The sequence below is a fragment of the Centroberyx gerrardi genome, chromosome 2 (genome assembly GCF_048128805.1).
Source record: "Centroberyx gerrardi isolate f3 chromosome 2, fCenGer3.hap1.cur.20231027, whole genome shotgun sequence".
In the NCBI taxonomy this organism is placed as follows: Eukaryota; Metazoa; Chordata; class Actinopteri; order Beryciformes; family Berycidae; genus Centroberyx; species Centroberyx gerrardi.
In genome coordinates this window covers 12,816,281-12,833,001 of record NC_135998.1, presented here as the reverse complement: position 1 = coordinate 12,833,001, position 16,721 = coordinate 12,816,281, and the positions used below count along the sequence as shown (strand labels likewise).

The 16,721-nt window shown below is 42.7% G+C and overlaps 1 protein-coding gene across 9 annotated transcripts in view; it reads right to left on the bottom strand.

Moving 5' to 3' along the window:
* Positions 1 to 16,721, bottom strand: part of bcr (BCR activator of RhoGEF and GTPase) — a 108,215-nt gene that overhangs the window by 27,141 nt on the left and 64,353 nt on the right. For all 9 annotated transcript variants that reach the window (XM_071905158.2, XM_071905150.2, XM_071905156.2 and 6 more), the window contains 6 exons: positions 15,916 to 16,020; positions 14,925 to 15,110; positions 9,296 to 9,403; positions 5,276 to 5,336; positions 4,742 to 4,794; positions 4,019 to 4,159 (listed from right to left, as the gene is read on the bottom strand). In XM_071905158.2, coding sequence (XP_071761259.1) covers positions 4,019 to 4,159; positions 4,742 to 4,794; positions 5,276 to 5,336; positions 9,296 to 9,403; positions 14,925 to 15,110; positions 15,916 to 16,020 — 654 coding nt within the window. The remainder of the gene's footprint in view (positions 1 to 4,018; positions 4,160 to 4,741; positions 4,795 to 5,275; positions 5,337 to 9,295; positions 9,404 to 14,924; positions 15,111 to 15,915; positions 16,021 to 16,721) is intronic.

Sequence of the window (16,721 nt, the reverse complement as noted above, 5' to 3'; positions counted from 1 at the left end):
ATGCATGTTTAAGGAGACTTCATCCCTTTCAAAATACATGATCAAATGAAGCCCGGGACTGTGTTGGTCCTGCTCTGTACGGAGCTAGGAAGTGATCCAATAAGCTAACAGATCCTATGGAGATCAGGACAAGGCTGCAGCAAATTCTAAGATTGGACTGGATTATCAAACAGAAAGTACAGCAATAGATTAGGTTGGATTATTGCCCAGAAAGCACCTTAATTGCCCAACTACTAACACTGTCTCATCGGCCCCTGGGGAGTTCAGTGAAGGGCCGTTCATGTTTGCCCAAAGCAAGTTTTAAGGAAGGAAGAGGCAAGAGATTAGATGATGCACTTCTGTGTTACATAGGAGCTATTCGATATCTATTAATATTGTAGGTAAGTGAACTGGACTCAAAATGACCCACTGAGAAACTACACTGCCCATCAGGCCACAGTGTTAATCCTCTCCTCCATTGATCTCATAATAAGGAGATAAGATAAAGGGAGGGATAACAGATAGATTAAGGGTTTACAAGCCCCTGGCTGTGTGAGAGTGTGTGTGAATCACATTGTGTGGGGATAAACGCGAGACCGGCCACCCAAACACTGGACACAATCACATCTGTTTGTTTACCTGCAAATTCAAGGCTGTCATTACAAATCCTTAATGACTGGATTGGGCATTTAGACTAAATCAAATCATAATTAAGAGCGTATGAATATTCCTCTTCATTTCAGAACAGTAGATAAACTTGACTAAAGAAAAATAATGGGTACGCACACAATAAATACTGCTATTCTCATGATTTTTATTCATTTCACACTGACTGAATGATTTGACAGACACCGGCTGAATGTGTGTAGATACTGTGTTTTACGCTCAATCAAATAAGTCCCATTGTTTTACCTTTGGATACGGACAAATATTCCAGTCAAGGCTCTCTGGGATCTACTTTCCCTAAGAGAATAATCTGATAAATTTAAAAATACGCTTATGCTGCTGCTTTTCTGTCCTACTGGGGAAAAGACATCCTTAACAAACAAGCTGTCTCAGCGCATCAGATGACATTTTCAGAATACCGGACAGCCACTAGGAGAAATATGACTTTGTCCATCTCTCATAATAGCTGACTGGAACATCAGCTCCACTGTAGAAAGAGAGCGACGCCAGGCCGAGCGCGCTGACAGCACAGAACGCCGATTAAATATTGACCGACTCCTGGAAGAGCCTCGCTGTGTACGTGTGTGTGGGTAATCGCATGAATTTACAAAAGATCTACATCTATATTTAGAGTACATGCTTGGAGGGGCTTCTGTGCTCTCTCGGCGTCCACACACAGCCGCTTACAGGGGTGTGTGTGTGTGTGCTGTATGTGTGTGATGTGCATCGTATTGCATGAGTGTGCACATGCAGTCTGGGTTTGTGTAATTTGTATGTATGTGTGTGAGTGTGCCTGTGTTTTAATGCGTCTTTATGTTCTGTTGTTGTGTATGTGTGTGTGTAAGCGAGTGTGTTTGTGTGACGAAAGATAAGAGAGAGAGGGAGACAGAGAAAGAGAGAGAAATAAAGAAGAGAGAGAGAGATTAAAGTCGTGCATGTGTATGTGTGTATGTGCATCTCTACTATGGTACATAATGACACACACACTCACATCAGGAGCATATCTTTCCCAAAGGCAAACAAAGCAGAGAAAGGAGATGAATTCAGATTCAGGCAGCGCCCTCATTTGCATTTTAATTAAGCAGCTTCTGTTTGTCCCCCCATCTGGCCGGGCCAGCGCCCCTGGGGGCCACTTGTACTGCTCTGCTCCTGCATGCCTCCACTGAACAAACTACAGGTTATTTGCTAATGTATAGTCACGGAAGGAAAGAATGAGGGTTCGGCGCCCCCTCATTCCTGCACTGCTCCGTGGAACAATAGAGATTTCTAGTTGCTGTTCATACTGTAAATAAGCCTTGCAATCCTCTTCCTCATCTATCACTTGCACCATTTCATCTTTCTCGCCTCCTCTAAACAGCATTTTACCAATCAAAGGGACCACGAAAGACTGGGTCAGGGTCGACTGAAAGACTGAGTCACAGATTAAACTAGGCCCCCAAATTTCTCCAGGGAAATTAGTATCAAAAGTTTTCTGCCAAGTCATGTTGCCAAAGCATTCCTCATCCTCTGCACTGTAGCTAGGCTGTACACAGCAAACTTTAACTCTGTCAAATTAACACTGTTTATATAAGTCCACACACCCATTAGTATTAATTTAACACTTCTGATAGGTTTGAACAGCCGCCCCAGAGCCATATCAGCTCTATGAGTGGACAAACAACTCCAAATACTCAAAACTAAACTAAAAATCAACACTTATAAATACTGGAAAATTTGCTGTGTATGAATCACTATCAGCTACTCAAATAGTAATCTACAAATGGATTAAATCTGGACAGATTTGCCTATGCAAATCCTGCGAAAGCACTGCTGGCTGTGAGAAAAACTGTGTTGAAAGTTTGGGAGTCCTGAGATTAAGTTTGATCGCCACTTGATAACATGGACACAGCACAAAGAAACGAGGGCTCCTCATTTACTAAGTTCTGCCATCGTTGTTAACGACGTCCTGAGTCTCGCCTTGGACATCTCCCGACACAGAAAATGTTTAGCTGTCGACATTATAATTGTAATATGGATGGATATCGCTTCCCCCAGCTCCACAGGCAGGTCAGAGCAGAGGTTCAGGTATGGAGGAGGTTTCAAGGACACTTCAGCTGGGTGGAGGTTTGCTGACACGGGGGATTGAACCCAGGCACTGGCTACTACGTAATTAAAACCACACTGTTTCTGCTAGAAATGGTTCAGTTATTACCATATCATATGCTCAAACAGAGGCAACCGCTTGATTTAAGGACAGATATTTGAAAGAATCGGAGAGCTCATCATCAGATGCAAATCTGCATCTCACTTCTCCGAGTAAAAGTAATCATTGATGATAGGCGTGTTACATGTTGCAGCTCACGGGATAAAATGCAGACAAAAGCCTCAAGCATATTCATAGACTCTCTATGGTAAGGTGCAATATAATGAGCCCCATTGATTTCCATGTGCTGCTTTCATGTATCTATTATCAATATTTGATGATTGGTGTGGAGGTCTGGACAGACTGGGCTGAAAATGGGGCCTGTGGGGATAGGAGGTGGGGCAGGATGTGTGTGTGTGTGTGTGCGTGTGTGTGTGCGCGTCTGGGTGTGTATGTTAAAAAGCAAAAGAGAGTAAGAGCAAGAGGGAGAGCAAATGGCACAGAGTGAGAGAATACATTATGTGTGTGTGTGTGTGTGTGTGTGTGTGTGTGTGTGTGCGCGTATGGCGAGGATGCGGTAATGACCCCCTGTGAGCAGAGGGAGGAGCCGACACAGCCCCTCCGCTCGCCCCCCCCCCCCCCTGCTCCCCCCTCCCACCCTCCATTTATGAATAATTAACTTGGAATCTGCCAGTCAGAGCGGACTAGTGGCTCATTACAAGGCATTATGTACGGCAGTGTCACGCAAGCTATCAATCAAGAGACATCCATTCATGTGCGACAAGTCATCTCCAGGGATGAGAGTGACAGTGGGGGGTGGGTTGTGTGTGTATTTGTGTGTGTGTGTGTGTGTGTGAGTCAGGGGTGATGGAGGCATGGCAAACCACTAGAGAGAGAGCAAACAGTGAAGCTCCCAAACGGCCTCAACCAGGCGATCCTGTTATTACCATATAAGGGCATGGATTCTGCTGTGGGCTGTAGATTGGTGAACCCCCATTCAGCCGTACACTCATTTGGCGATGACTTGGAGGTCATTTACAGGGCAGCGTTCATGACTTCGGTTATTAGTGTTGGGTTCAAAGTTGCAAAGTCAGAAAATATCCAAATAAGTCAAATAAGTGAAATGCAAAGTGTGTTTTCTGACCGCAAGTGATAGCTGACATCCTTACAGATTGCTACACAAATACAGGCAAAATACAAATGTAGACAAATATGTAATATGACTCACGCACACACACACACATTCCTCACCTCTCCCTTCTTGACAGTCATAGACTGGCGTCGGGGCGTGGTCTCCTCGTTGATGCTGGACAGGAAGTTCTGGGAGATCCGCAAGGCGTCCTGCAGCAGGGGGTGGTCCGGGTGGCTGGAGGGTGTGTGTTTGAGCAGGTCCTACAACACACACACACCCACACACCCACACACCCACACACACACACACACACACAGGTATAGATTAAGAACTGGTAGGATGCAAGAGCATATAGACACACAAACAAACATATCCGAGTATTAAGCATGTATTGGCATTAAAGATATTGTACATTCAAGCATGCTCCTGTTTTTTAGTTCTTTGTTGCATAAACAATTCAGTCACCGTCTTTTCCATTGGAGGCCAATGACAAAACCAAACATTTCTTAGCCCCTCTCTCTCTTAGAAATTCCAAAACATCCAAAACTTTGTAAAGACATACACACACATCCCATAAGCATATAATAAGACTCAGATACTAGCACATATCTAGTGTTCACGATTAAAACTGTATTTATTTTTGACCCTTTTATGGAAACTTAAACTAAAAAGTCTAAAGATAAAATTTAAAATGGAGTTGGTGACACACAGGATTTGTAAGGAATACTGAAATATAAACCGATAACATTTTTATCCTGAAAAAAAACGAAAACGAAAACAAAACAAAGGAAAAACAGGGAAAATGTAGAAGAGTCAATGCATCACTGCTCACTCATACTCACATGAAGCACCAGCGTGCTGCGCGTCACTCTGTCCACTGGTTTATACAGCAAAGCTGTGAATAAGAGAGAAATGGACCTGAGTTACTATGTTTATGTCACTGAAGTACTATAATGAAGTAAATACTTCAAGTCCTTTGAGCTTTAAAGCACATCTCACACTAGTATGCACATTGTGTACATTATTACAGACAGAATTAAATCATTTTAATATATGAAAAAAAATTATCCCAGTGAGAAGCAGGTCACATTTTTTTCCAAAAGCATTACATTAATTAAAAAAGTACAATGTGTGAAAAATTGTATTCTGACAAATTCCCCCTAAAATAAAGGGATGTATGTCCCAATTTGTGTGAACCAGGGGGATGCGACCCCTCCTCAAATAACTCCCTGTGCTTCCAAGTCATTTCCTGTGGTACAGTTGGTATTAAGATCCAGGCAAACAATTACACAACTAGACAATACTTAATTAATTAAGTAATTATGGTCCAGTTATGGTCTAATGGTTCAAGGAAAACACAACATAAGGCGACTTACTCTCTAGAGAGTTCTTGACAGACTGGTCCTTAGAGTCCTTGGTGCTCCTCACCTTCAGGTTCTGTATGGGGAGAGAAGGCAGGTGAAATTACGTATTATTAAGTATTATGTATACTCAATAACCAGTAAAAGAGGAGGCTATTCTGCACATACAGTACCTGTGTACCTTATTAAACTTCAGGCTGGAACAGATATAACTGCTGACTAGTTTGGTTCTAGTTAGCAAGTACAGAGAACAATTTCCCACCAGTAGTCTGATCTGTTATCGAACACTGCTGGTCCAGATAATTCCTGTTCACACTGCACAGCTCTAACCTGCACAGTAGATGGTCAACCTGACCAGCACAGCACAGTCCAGTATGGTTAAGCGGTGTGAGCAGGCCCTTGGGTTATTATCCTCACTGTAGCTATAGTTATGGTCGTCCAGTTCTCAATTAATTATGCCATCCTCAGCAGTTTTCTCTCCCCACCATCTTGCTCAGATGGCTCAGAGTCATGCATCATTACATAGGCCATTAACAACCCGCGATGATGGATTCCCTGTCTTGCATCTAGACAGCAGCCTCAGTGCTAACTAGTAGCCTCATAAAAGACTGAGGATTCAACAGAAATCGCCAAATGCTTATAAAAATATACAAAATGTACAAAACAAGGCCCCCGAAACCTCAACCATGAAGATTGCATGTATGTTTAATAACCTTGCATGACTCTTATTCCACTAGGCTAATGCTAATCAATAAAGCATTTTGTATATTTGCTCTGTTTTACAGTTCATCATTTAAATACTTCCCCCAAAGCCAGGTCTTTTCTTTGAACATCCTGAACACACAGTTTACATAGTTAATTGTTGTAGTTATGTAACCTTGTATCTGAAATGAGCCTGTCTCAGTCAAGGTGGGCCGAGCCTACAGGTTTTCAAAAACTGGATCTGGATCTGCTGGAACAATAAAAGAGGTCTCTGAATATTTGGTGGGGACTGTAATGCTGCTCAAACTTTCCTAATTCCCTGTAAAATTGGCTAAATAAGTCACCATAGAGTAGATTAGTCGTCCAAAAACAGGGTCAATTTTGTTATATTAGCCTACACAACAGCCTCCAAAATAAGGCTTGGGTCATTATAATAAATGCTTTTAAAATGTTGGTCCCTTATGGTTAAGATCAAAAACAACTGCTCTGGGCCCTTGAGGATGTTGGAAACCTGAGTTTGGGGACAGGATAAATGTATAAATATATTAAGCTGTCATGGCTTATCTGTGAATAGGTAAGACTGAGCATATTTCCCTGCTCTGGGGTGAGAATAAGAACAGGCTGAGGGCTCTTGGAGCAAGAAGAAGAGAAAACACTAACCAACCTCTGGCTCTAAACTGTGCTGTTCCACATCACTGATAACCGCACAGCTCCCACACACACACATGCAACAGACACAAAAATCTACACACACACACACAAATTTTGCCTACGGTTGAATTTGTATGAAACGTTTAGTTCAGAACATTCAAATTCAAATGTGGTGTAAGGATGAAAGCTGCGTGGGCGAATAAGAGGAGGAGGTTTTGCAAATAAATGAGGAACAAAACTGTTAAGTAGACGCAAAGTAGACTCTTTCTATGCAGCCGTAGTGAGAAAATCACCTCTCAAAAACTGTTCCTGTTCTTAATGACACGTACTTTAACACTCTGCTGTAAGCCAATCATCTCCTTCGTTGTTGTTCCTGTGACTGGGCAACAATGCCTTTCTCTCCCAAACTGTCCAGCTGAGTTTTTAGAAACACGTCCAGATGCTGCACAGTCCCACGACACCTAGCTAGGAGTGTTGAAGTTACTACAGTCCTGGGATAATTAGATTAACCTCATCATTAACTCAGTGTATTGTCAACAAGAATAGATCCACTCTACTATACTGCTAGGCTCCGGTAGCTTAGCTGGTTTTCAGTAGCAGAACATAGTATGATGTTTGCCAAAATGTTTTGTTATCATTTCCAAAACTTAAGTTCTCTCATGCATAGATTAGCCACTGCAGCTGCAAAGCTTACATGCATTAGCAAGACAATACGAGGTGAGAGAGCGCCGTTTGGTGTTACCTTGGAACAAACTATGGAGGGACAACTGAGCATCTGCCAGGCAGAGACTAGCAGTGAGGAGGGACTGTAACGCATAAAATGCATCACTTCAATCAGTGATCAGATCAGATCTGTGATCGGCCAATCACACTGTTTAAGTACACTCTTAGAAAGGATGTGTCATTTGTTAATGACACATCATTAACATATGTTAATGACAATACATTTTAACAACTTGTGTTGTTATTAACATATCTTGTGTTGAAAAGTAACACAAGTGTGTGTTGTCCCAAAGAAGACTCACAGATGTGTTAAAATGACACATCCTTTTTACTCTGCATTACCAACTGAAATCTGGGAGAAACAAGGCTTCACATGAACGGGGCAGATCGCCAATCAGATGATCAGCTTGTTGAATACAAGGAAGGATTGTGGAAGTTTAAAGTCGAGATGAAACGGCATTTCGAGAGTATCTAACTTCCGTATCGTGACGTATTTCCGAGTGAAACAGGAAAGACAGGCGGGACATAACGTTGGGAGGAATTTGATTTGAACGTTGAAAAGTGGGTGTGTCATAACACCCGAAGACACACCGAAGTACCATGCTGTTGCTAGCTAGCTAACTAATGAATCTTAGCCTCTTAGCTCTGTGCGCTAAAAGTTGAAGATTGATTGATGGGTGGATGTCATGATATTATTGGTTGAAATTAGTTACGGGCATGCTTACGTAAGCACACGGCATATTTTGTTGAATTTTGATATAAGAATACAATGAAATTGATTTTTGGTATTTTTTTGGCATATTGTTAAATAGGTGCACAGTATGACCGGGGATGTGATCTAAAAGGGTTAAAAAGGCATTTTTCATTTCATCTCGTCTTTAACAAATATTAAGTAAGGTGTGAAAATTCATTGATATGTTAACTGTTACTTGCTCTTATCTTAGATACTACTCTAGCACTGCAAATCAATTTGACTGCACTGGTATGTCGAGGTTGAGTGTCTGGCTGACTGATCTTGCATCGGTGGGAAAAACATCCCATAACTGAGCAATCACAGGTTAAGTCCCTGCAGCAGCCTCGTCCTTGAGACAGAAACCGAACCCCTAACTGCTCAGTTTGGTCGCTCTCTATAAAAGTCGGCTGAAATGCAAGTGCTGCTTTTTCTTTAGGAGAGTTACACAGCTGGAAATCTATACTGTCACTTATAGTGGGAGAAGAAGCCCTCCGGTCCACAATGCATTTATCCTGCAGCTATCCCCCAAAGATACTGCAATGTCCACTGCATTCGATTTATATTTCAAACGCTGTAAAGTGTAATTGAATCGCCACGCTGTAACGCAAATCTTGTATCAGTCAAACGGCCGGTTGATGGGCCTTTTCTTGTGTCTCCTGACTGCTGAAAAGAGAACAAAATTTTAATCTTAAGTACTCCTCGGCGCAACAGTAGTTCATTGTTGTATGGAGTGTGTACAGTCCACAGTGGTGACTACAACTGTAGTAGGAGGTTGTGGTCCCTCCCAACTATAAATGCTTTCCCCGTCCATCCAAACTCTATTTCCTATCACCCTACGTCTAAAACAGGCAGTGAGTCATTAAGGTTTATTAATAACACTTTCTCTGTGAGGCAACCCACTTGATTCTTCATTGGTGGAGACAAAAGAAACAGTACAAAATCCTTCAAAACCTGTACTTTTTTTGCTGAATACATATCACAAAGACGTTTTATATTACTATAAGACAAATTCCTTGACTCCACTTGGAAAGAAAAGAAAAAACTTACAGAAACTAAAGGGGGCGTGATTATCTTAATCTCTCATTCCTACCGTCCCTGTGCTTTTTTCCTCTGCAAGTGCTGCCAGTTGCCTTCATGCCTATCCCCCATTTACAGCGGAAGTTTCCCCAAACAACCTAGCATTCCTGCTCTACCTCGTTGGCAGTTCCCTTCCCTCCCACACTCACCTCAGAGATTTCAGCAAACTGTGTGTTAGCCTGGCAGCATTTCTCCGCCGTCTCCACAGCCAGCTCATAGTTGTCCACAAAGGCCCGGTAAACACCTAGCTGGCTGGCCTGATGCAGGGAGAGAGAGAGAGAGAGAGAGAAAAGGAAGAGAAGAGGGATGTAACGTTAACATCAAAAACTGACAGACCAGAAGTGTTGAAATGCTCTTCAGTGAAGAAATTGTCCTGCATGCCATTCATCGCCTGGATTCAAAGAAGTAATTAATACAGTTAAGGTAATATTGGCTGTCACTCTGTACTTATTATAGTCAGAGAAAACTCCTATATTGTGGGGAGTGACGTAAATAGCTGGCAAACATTAGAAATGACAGTTTCATTCCCCTGGGCTCTCTCACAGAGCACTTTGTTGTAATGACGGTAACAGCAAATGAAAACAACAAATAGCCAGACAGTCAGAGACACACACACACACACACACACACACACACACACACACATACAGACAAACACAAACACCTTAAGGGTCCCCTAAACCTGTGGTTCTCAACGTGGGGTCTGGGGACCACCAGGGGTCCTTGAGGGGGTTCCAGGGGGTCCCCAGCAAATAATATAAATTAATAGATAAATTGTTAAACTTCACCATTATTTCATTTACAAGAAGTTAACACAATTTGAGAATGTAGAAGAATGATTATTTTGATCATAGTTTCACTGTCATCTCTCTACCTAAAGTACAGATAGTCATGGAATTCTGGACAAAATCATATCTGACAATAAAAATATTCTCAGATTTGGGTTCGAGAGACAACATCTCATCAAATGGGGGTCCGTGGCTCTAATGTGGACTATTTAAGGGGTCCTTGATATGAAAAAGGTTGAGAATCCCTGCCCTAAACTACTGTCTAATCTTAACCTTCACCATTTAATTCCTGAACTTAAATCTTTCCCTACCCATAACCCAACTCTACTAATCGAAACATAACCCTATAAAAAAAAATCACCTTTTTCCTCAAGTGTTGAGGAGAACAGTCTTAATAAGAGACAATTTATCTGCGTTTTATAGTCTTATTTTGACATTAGCACTCAATAAACTGATAAAAGCACAGATTACGCACCAAACACACACACACACACACACACACACACACACACACACAGGACACATACAGCCTGACAGATGGAGGCCAATATCATTCAAACAGGAAAACAAGGCAACAGTACCAATCAGTAACAAATATGTCACCTTATTTTGACCTGTAATTGCAGCACCCCATTGGGCCAATCAGTATAATTGTGAAAATGCTGGGAGCACTGGTGAGACGCATCATCTCCCCGTGTTTTGTCAAAATGCAGTCAGCGGTGTCTGAGATACTGTGTGTGACACATGGACAAATGATTGACAAATGTAGCCCCCCCTCCCCCTCCCTGGCCTTCTCAGTGTAATTTTGAAAATACTGAAATGCAATATGGCGAGCAGACCTGGGTCAAATATTTGTAAATACTTTTTCTCGTTTTGCAGCATTCGTCTCACCCTGCTTTAAGGGCCAGATGGGTGGAGTCCCAGGCCAAATCAATCAGAGGATGTTGTCTGAAAGCCAAAATACTGATAACTTTCAAAAAAACAGAATTGTACTAAAAGGTAAAGTGGTACTTCATGTTGACTAAACCAAACATACTTTCAAATAATTATTTGACCCAGGTCTGATGGTGAGATGCATCATTCCACAAGTTTCTTCAAAATCTGAGCAGCGATATCTGAGATTTCATGGATGACACTTGGATGAACAAACAAACAATGTAGAGCCTCGCTTTGGGCCAGTATAAATTTTAAAATGGCACAACGCAGTCATGAGATGTATCATTCCCCCTAAGTTTTGTCAACATCCAAACAGCAGTGTCTGAGACATGAACCAACAAATGAACCAATGAACAAACGGAAGGAGACCGATCCATAGTCCTCCCCCCGATTTCATTGTGCGGGACGACAACAGCCTGTAACCACGGTGCTCCTAGCAGCCGGGCCGTTGCCATAGCAGCCAGCAGGACCTGCACTGTGCTGGGGTGAGTAATTAATGATCGTTGTAACGGAGGCTATAAAAGCACATTTAGAAAGCTGGATGGCGGAATAAAACTCCACCAAACGCCTGCCTGCCAGCGCTGCGATCCATCTCGACGGCGAACAGAAGAACAATCAATTCTCCTGAACAAAAGCCAAAGAAGGAGAGAGGAGAGAATACAGTAGAGACGTCTTTGTGTGTAACGGTGAGAGCCACTAGCGGGTGTTCACGCACACACACACACACACACACACACACACACTTCTAAAAAGAATACTTACTGTATTACCTATTGTAAGTACAGGTCAATGAATATCTGCTGATGATGTGCATAGTATCTGGATGGCACTGGACGACATCACATCTTTAAAGGACTGTTTCAGCGTGATTGGCGTTTTTGCTCATTTCCTGCATTCCCTTACTGTTTTACATCACTGTAGATCATTTTCCAGTGCTTTTACCTCATCTTAGCTGTTTTTCAACGTAAATATTTTGAAATAAATGCTGTCTAAATATTATAAGTTACTCCCAGTAAAGAAGAGAGCGGCAATTTTAAGTCGTAGTTGTGTAAAATCAAGCTTTAATTTCCGTTTCATTTTACGGACTATAGCTGGAAGTGTCTTGCTTTGGTTTGCTCGCTGGCTTGAATGGGTCGTGATTGACAGAAGGCGGGTCCTAACTGCAAAGGACATTAGCTATTGGTTGAAAGATTTATTTTGAAGAGAAAAACGCAAAATGCGATTATTGGCTTTTCATTCACAGTGATGGATTACCTTTACCAACTGAGTAAGACGTTGGGAGTTGTTTCTATGCCTTTTGGAATTGAATGAGCCCGAGAGGTATGGCAAAACCGATTTATAAATATCTTTATTCATGGTGCATGCATATAAAAACAGTTAGCATTAACAATAAAGGGATGGAAAATGTAAAAAATGAGCAAAGAACTGATCCTTGCTGTCACGGTGTGTGTGTGTGTGTGAATCGATTCTGGCTGGAAAATAGTCACACAAAGTCCTACAAGCATGCATACATATATATATTTACACACGTAAAACACACACGTGCACATGCATATGCACGCAAGCAAATAAACACACACACACACATACACGCTCACACACCAGAGATGGAGGAAGTCAAGGAGTAAAGCAATTTTCAGTATAAGCTGCAATCCTGTCCCCACAGCGCCTGTGTCCTGCCCTGGGCCACACAATCTGCACCACAGTGGAGGCCATTCAGAGCGTGACAATCTCACTATGGGTAGGACAGAGAGCCCAAATGGCCGCCAGCCGACTCCAAGGAGCTGCACACAACACCATAAAGGCTTACTGTGTACAGTAGCATCTATCATGGCAGAAAATAGCTATGGGTGACAAACTGCTGAGGGAACTGCTTGGGTGTTTGGATTTCTCAGTTTAACATAGGGATGAGAAGATATATAACGTGCTTGAAAAACATAGGCACTGAAAGTTAATGTGCATATGCGTAATTGTGTAATATGTGTGTGAGGAATAACCAGAATAAGATTTTTTTTGTTGTGTAAATGAGTAGAATTTGGCTTTTTTGCCTGCTTTGGTCATCAGTTCCTTAAAAGAAGCAGACTCTTTGCAGTTTTAACATTTTTTTTTCCAGTTTATGCTACAAAAATATCTCACTCTGCCTGGATGTCTTTATGGTGTAAAGAGGGCACATAATAAAAAAAAACGTCACTTTGCAAACTGTCTATGAAGGATAAGTGTGTGTAGGAAGAGCAGAAGCACTTGAGTGTGATTTATCCCTATTTTCAGTCTTCAAACACCTCTCTCTGACACTCATGCTCATAACCTGTCACTGATGCTTTGCCTCTTCCTCTTTTCTCTCTCCTTCTCTCTTCCCTTGTTCTGATGTTTTACGATTCCCAAGCCCGCCTGCTCCTCACACAGACTTCGTAGTCGCCGTGAGACAGCTCTATCAGAGCTGCAGCCTAAATCTACTTGCCTTCCCTACCCGGCCCTCATCCTCTCTCCTCCCCTGTCTCCTCACTTCATTCTCCCTCCTTCACTCCCCCCCTTCCTTCCTTGCCTCTATCACCTCCTCTACTCTCATCTAATCTCTCTCTCCCTCCCTCTCCTCCTCCAACCTGAATGGCTGTCATGTAGCATTTTTTTTTCTCTTTTTTTCTGCAGGCTCGGCGTCTTCTCCTCCTGACTCTTATTAACTACTGTCTGGAAGGAGGGGGGGGCGATGGGGGAGAGATTGTGTATGTGTGTCTGATTGTGTATGAGTGTGTGTATGTGTGAGTGCACTTGGTTGTATGTATAAACACGTGTATGTGTGTGTGTTGGAGAGGAAGAGGGACAAAGAGACACAGACAAGAGAGAGAGGCTGATGGAGAGTGTGAACACTGAGCAACTGCTCACGGCTGTATTGTACAATCCAATGGCAAAAAATCGGCACATTGTTTGAGGCCAGACAAAAGAAAATGGGTAAGACAATCAGTTAGTGGGGAAGAAATAATATAGACCAGTTGTTAAATAAACAATTTGATAAAAAATTGGATTTTGGCACGTGCTTCCCTGACAGTAAAAGAGACAAATTAAACACTCATTTCTTAGCTCAGCCCCAGGAGGAGCCAGCTTAGGGAAGTTAATAGGAGAGTGAGAGCGTGTGTGTATGTGTGTGTGAGTGTGAGTGTGAGAGAGAGAGAGAAAGAGTGAGAGAGAGAGAGAGAGAGAGAGAGAAACAGAGCCAGAGAGAGAGGCTCCTATTTATAGCAGCTTCTTCGAGACACAAAGCACACAGTGCAGCAATGGTCTCAGCTGCCTGGGGCAGAAAGACAGCATTGTGAAACACGCCCGCACCTCCCTCTGTGTGTGAGTGTGTGTGTGTGTGTGTGTGTGTGTCAATGCGTATGTGTGCATGTGCATAAGTGAGTCTGAGAGAGAGAGAGAAAGAGAGAGAGACGCCAATGGGAGAGGAGTAGTATTTTGGAGAGAATAAACAAGTGATTCATTCTGGGTTAATTGACCCATTGTGAAAATGATTAAATGGACCCAGTGTAGATTTGGCCCTGACAGCCTTGGCAGAAGTTACTGGAGGCTGTTGAGAGAGAAAAAGGAAGGAAGGAAGGAAGGAGAGGAAAAAGGAAGAAAGGATGATTCTATTTGTCCACATTGAGGGAAGCCATCAAGATGATGAAGAAGATGATCGCTACAAAAATCAAATCTGGATTTTTTCTTTTGGTTTATTGAATTATGTTGAGTAGATTGTGCTTCTGAAAGCTTTCCATTCAAGAAAGGATGCTACTGGGAACAATGTCACTCTAGCACACAGTCTGGTTTTGGGTCTCGGTCCACGGGTCAAGAAACAGAGTGAACAGAGTGTCCTTTCAAATACTGTCAACTTCTTTTGGGAGTCCAATGTTGTCACTTCGATTAAGGGTAACGTCAGGCAGTTGAACCAAGGGACTTTTCTGCTGTCATGGTTACACACACACACACACACCACAACCCCCCCAACCCCTCGACTCCTCCTTTTCTACAGACATGGCTCTGTCACAGATGTTAACTGGCACTCAACGCAACCCAGCCTCACCTGTTTCTGGAAGAGGTCCCCGACTCTCTGGTGGTGGCTCCACTGCTGGACGCGGGGCAACAGGCCGTCATAGAACTCCTTGTGGATTTCGTAGAGCTCAGGCACTTTGAAGAAGATGGTCTCGATCTGGGCCACAGTCAGCACCGGCTGGGAAGTCGTGGCTGCGGCCTTTAGAGGCTTCATGGGCTGAGAGAAACAGAGGGAGGGAGATGACAGGTCTAAAAGGTGCAGCATGTGTCGGTGTGCGTCTTCGTGTGCGGGTGTACAGAGTGCAAATCAGTAAATATGATAAGAACTAGGGTTGGGCCGATCACATCATGGTCAGAATCACATCTATATCCATAAAATAAGCCCCAATACTTGTGATTGTATGATCGGAGTCTGAAGTTTGTTGTGTGTTGTCTGCAGCATGTAGGCCTAAAAGTTAATTTATTATGCATGCAGTTGCTTTAAATTATAGTACATAGTTGCACATTGTATTGGTTGATTTAGGCTCTAAGTATAGGCCTCTAATAAGCTACAGACTGTATTGATCGGCTGTGTTTGAGCTGGTTACAGCTGTGTCTTATTCATTTGGGCAAAGAAATTAAACACCAGTGATATGGACGGGCCTTACTGCTCTACCAAGTCGGATGTAAGTACCTACTTCCCTATAAATCAGCCTGTCTCTATGTCCTTTGCCTGATCATGAGCTATTTGTGATTTTGATTGTGCTGTCGCTCGTAGCCTGTTAGCCGACTAGTAAAACAGATCCATCTCCTTGCCAAATGCCTCAGTGGGTAGAATGAGCGCAGATGAGACCAAATGAAAACAAATGCGATTTCTCTGATCATGGATGTAAGCCCAAAATAATCAGATTACAATCATACACAATATCTATACCGAATACTTGTTTTGCCTGATCAATCGGCCCACCCCTAATGGTTATGTGTAGTATGTGTGTGTGTGTGTGTGTGTGTGTGTGTGTGTGTGTGTGTGTGTGTATTCTCACCAGCAGCAGTGCCTCCAGGTGACTGAGGTACGTCTCCTCACTGGCCAGGATCCCAGACAGAACCCACTTTCTCATCTCCAAACCCTTTTCCAGGTCACATTCCGTCTGCAAGAAACACACAAGAATCACTAAGTTATATAGCAGTGTCATAAAATATTGTAACACAACACAATGTTGTGCACACAAAATACATGCAATCATTTTCAACAATCACGCATCTTGCCTGCCGCATTGCTGCAGCAGCTACTTCAGGCAATTCTTTCTCGAATGTAGCCAAATTGAAAGGCAAGATATTATCCAAAACTTGTGCCTCTCATACAACTATCTATCCCATCAGTCCGTTTATCCTTCGGCAAATGAAAACAGAAAAAAAAAGAAACAATTTGTCTCAGGGGTGCAGCAGCAGTGCAGGGAGCGCAGTCAAAAGAGGGATCTCTGACAGTGTATCTCAAATTAATATGTATACTTGGGTAATACCGCTATTTAACAACATTAGGTTTCTAGTTGAGCTTTAAAATACTGCAGGAATGCTGTTTGAGTGCCAAAGTCTAAAAATCGAACAGCATCCTTGCTCCGTCTTGAAATCCTCTCTTGTTGTCTCCCATTCCTCAGCCCAGCCAAAGCTCACCCAGGAGTAAGGACATGAAAGAAAACAGAGAGACAGAGAGATTCCTCAGGCTGTCTTGTTTAACCAGGAACTCTGAAATAACTCAAACAGGCAGGGTCTCCCATGGGACCAAGGTTGGCGCCTAAATATGTGTGTGAGAGAATGTGCTAGTGCCAAGCACACTAGCAAACACACACAC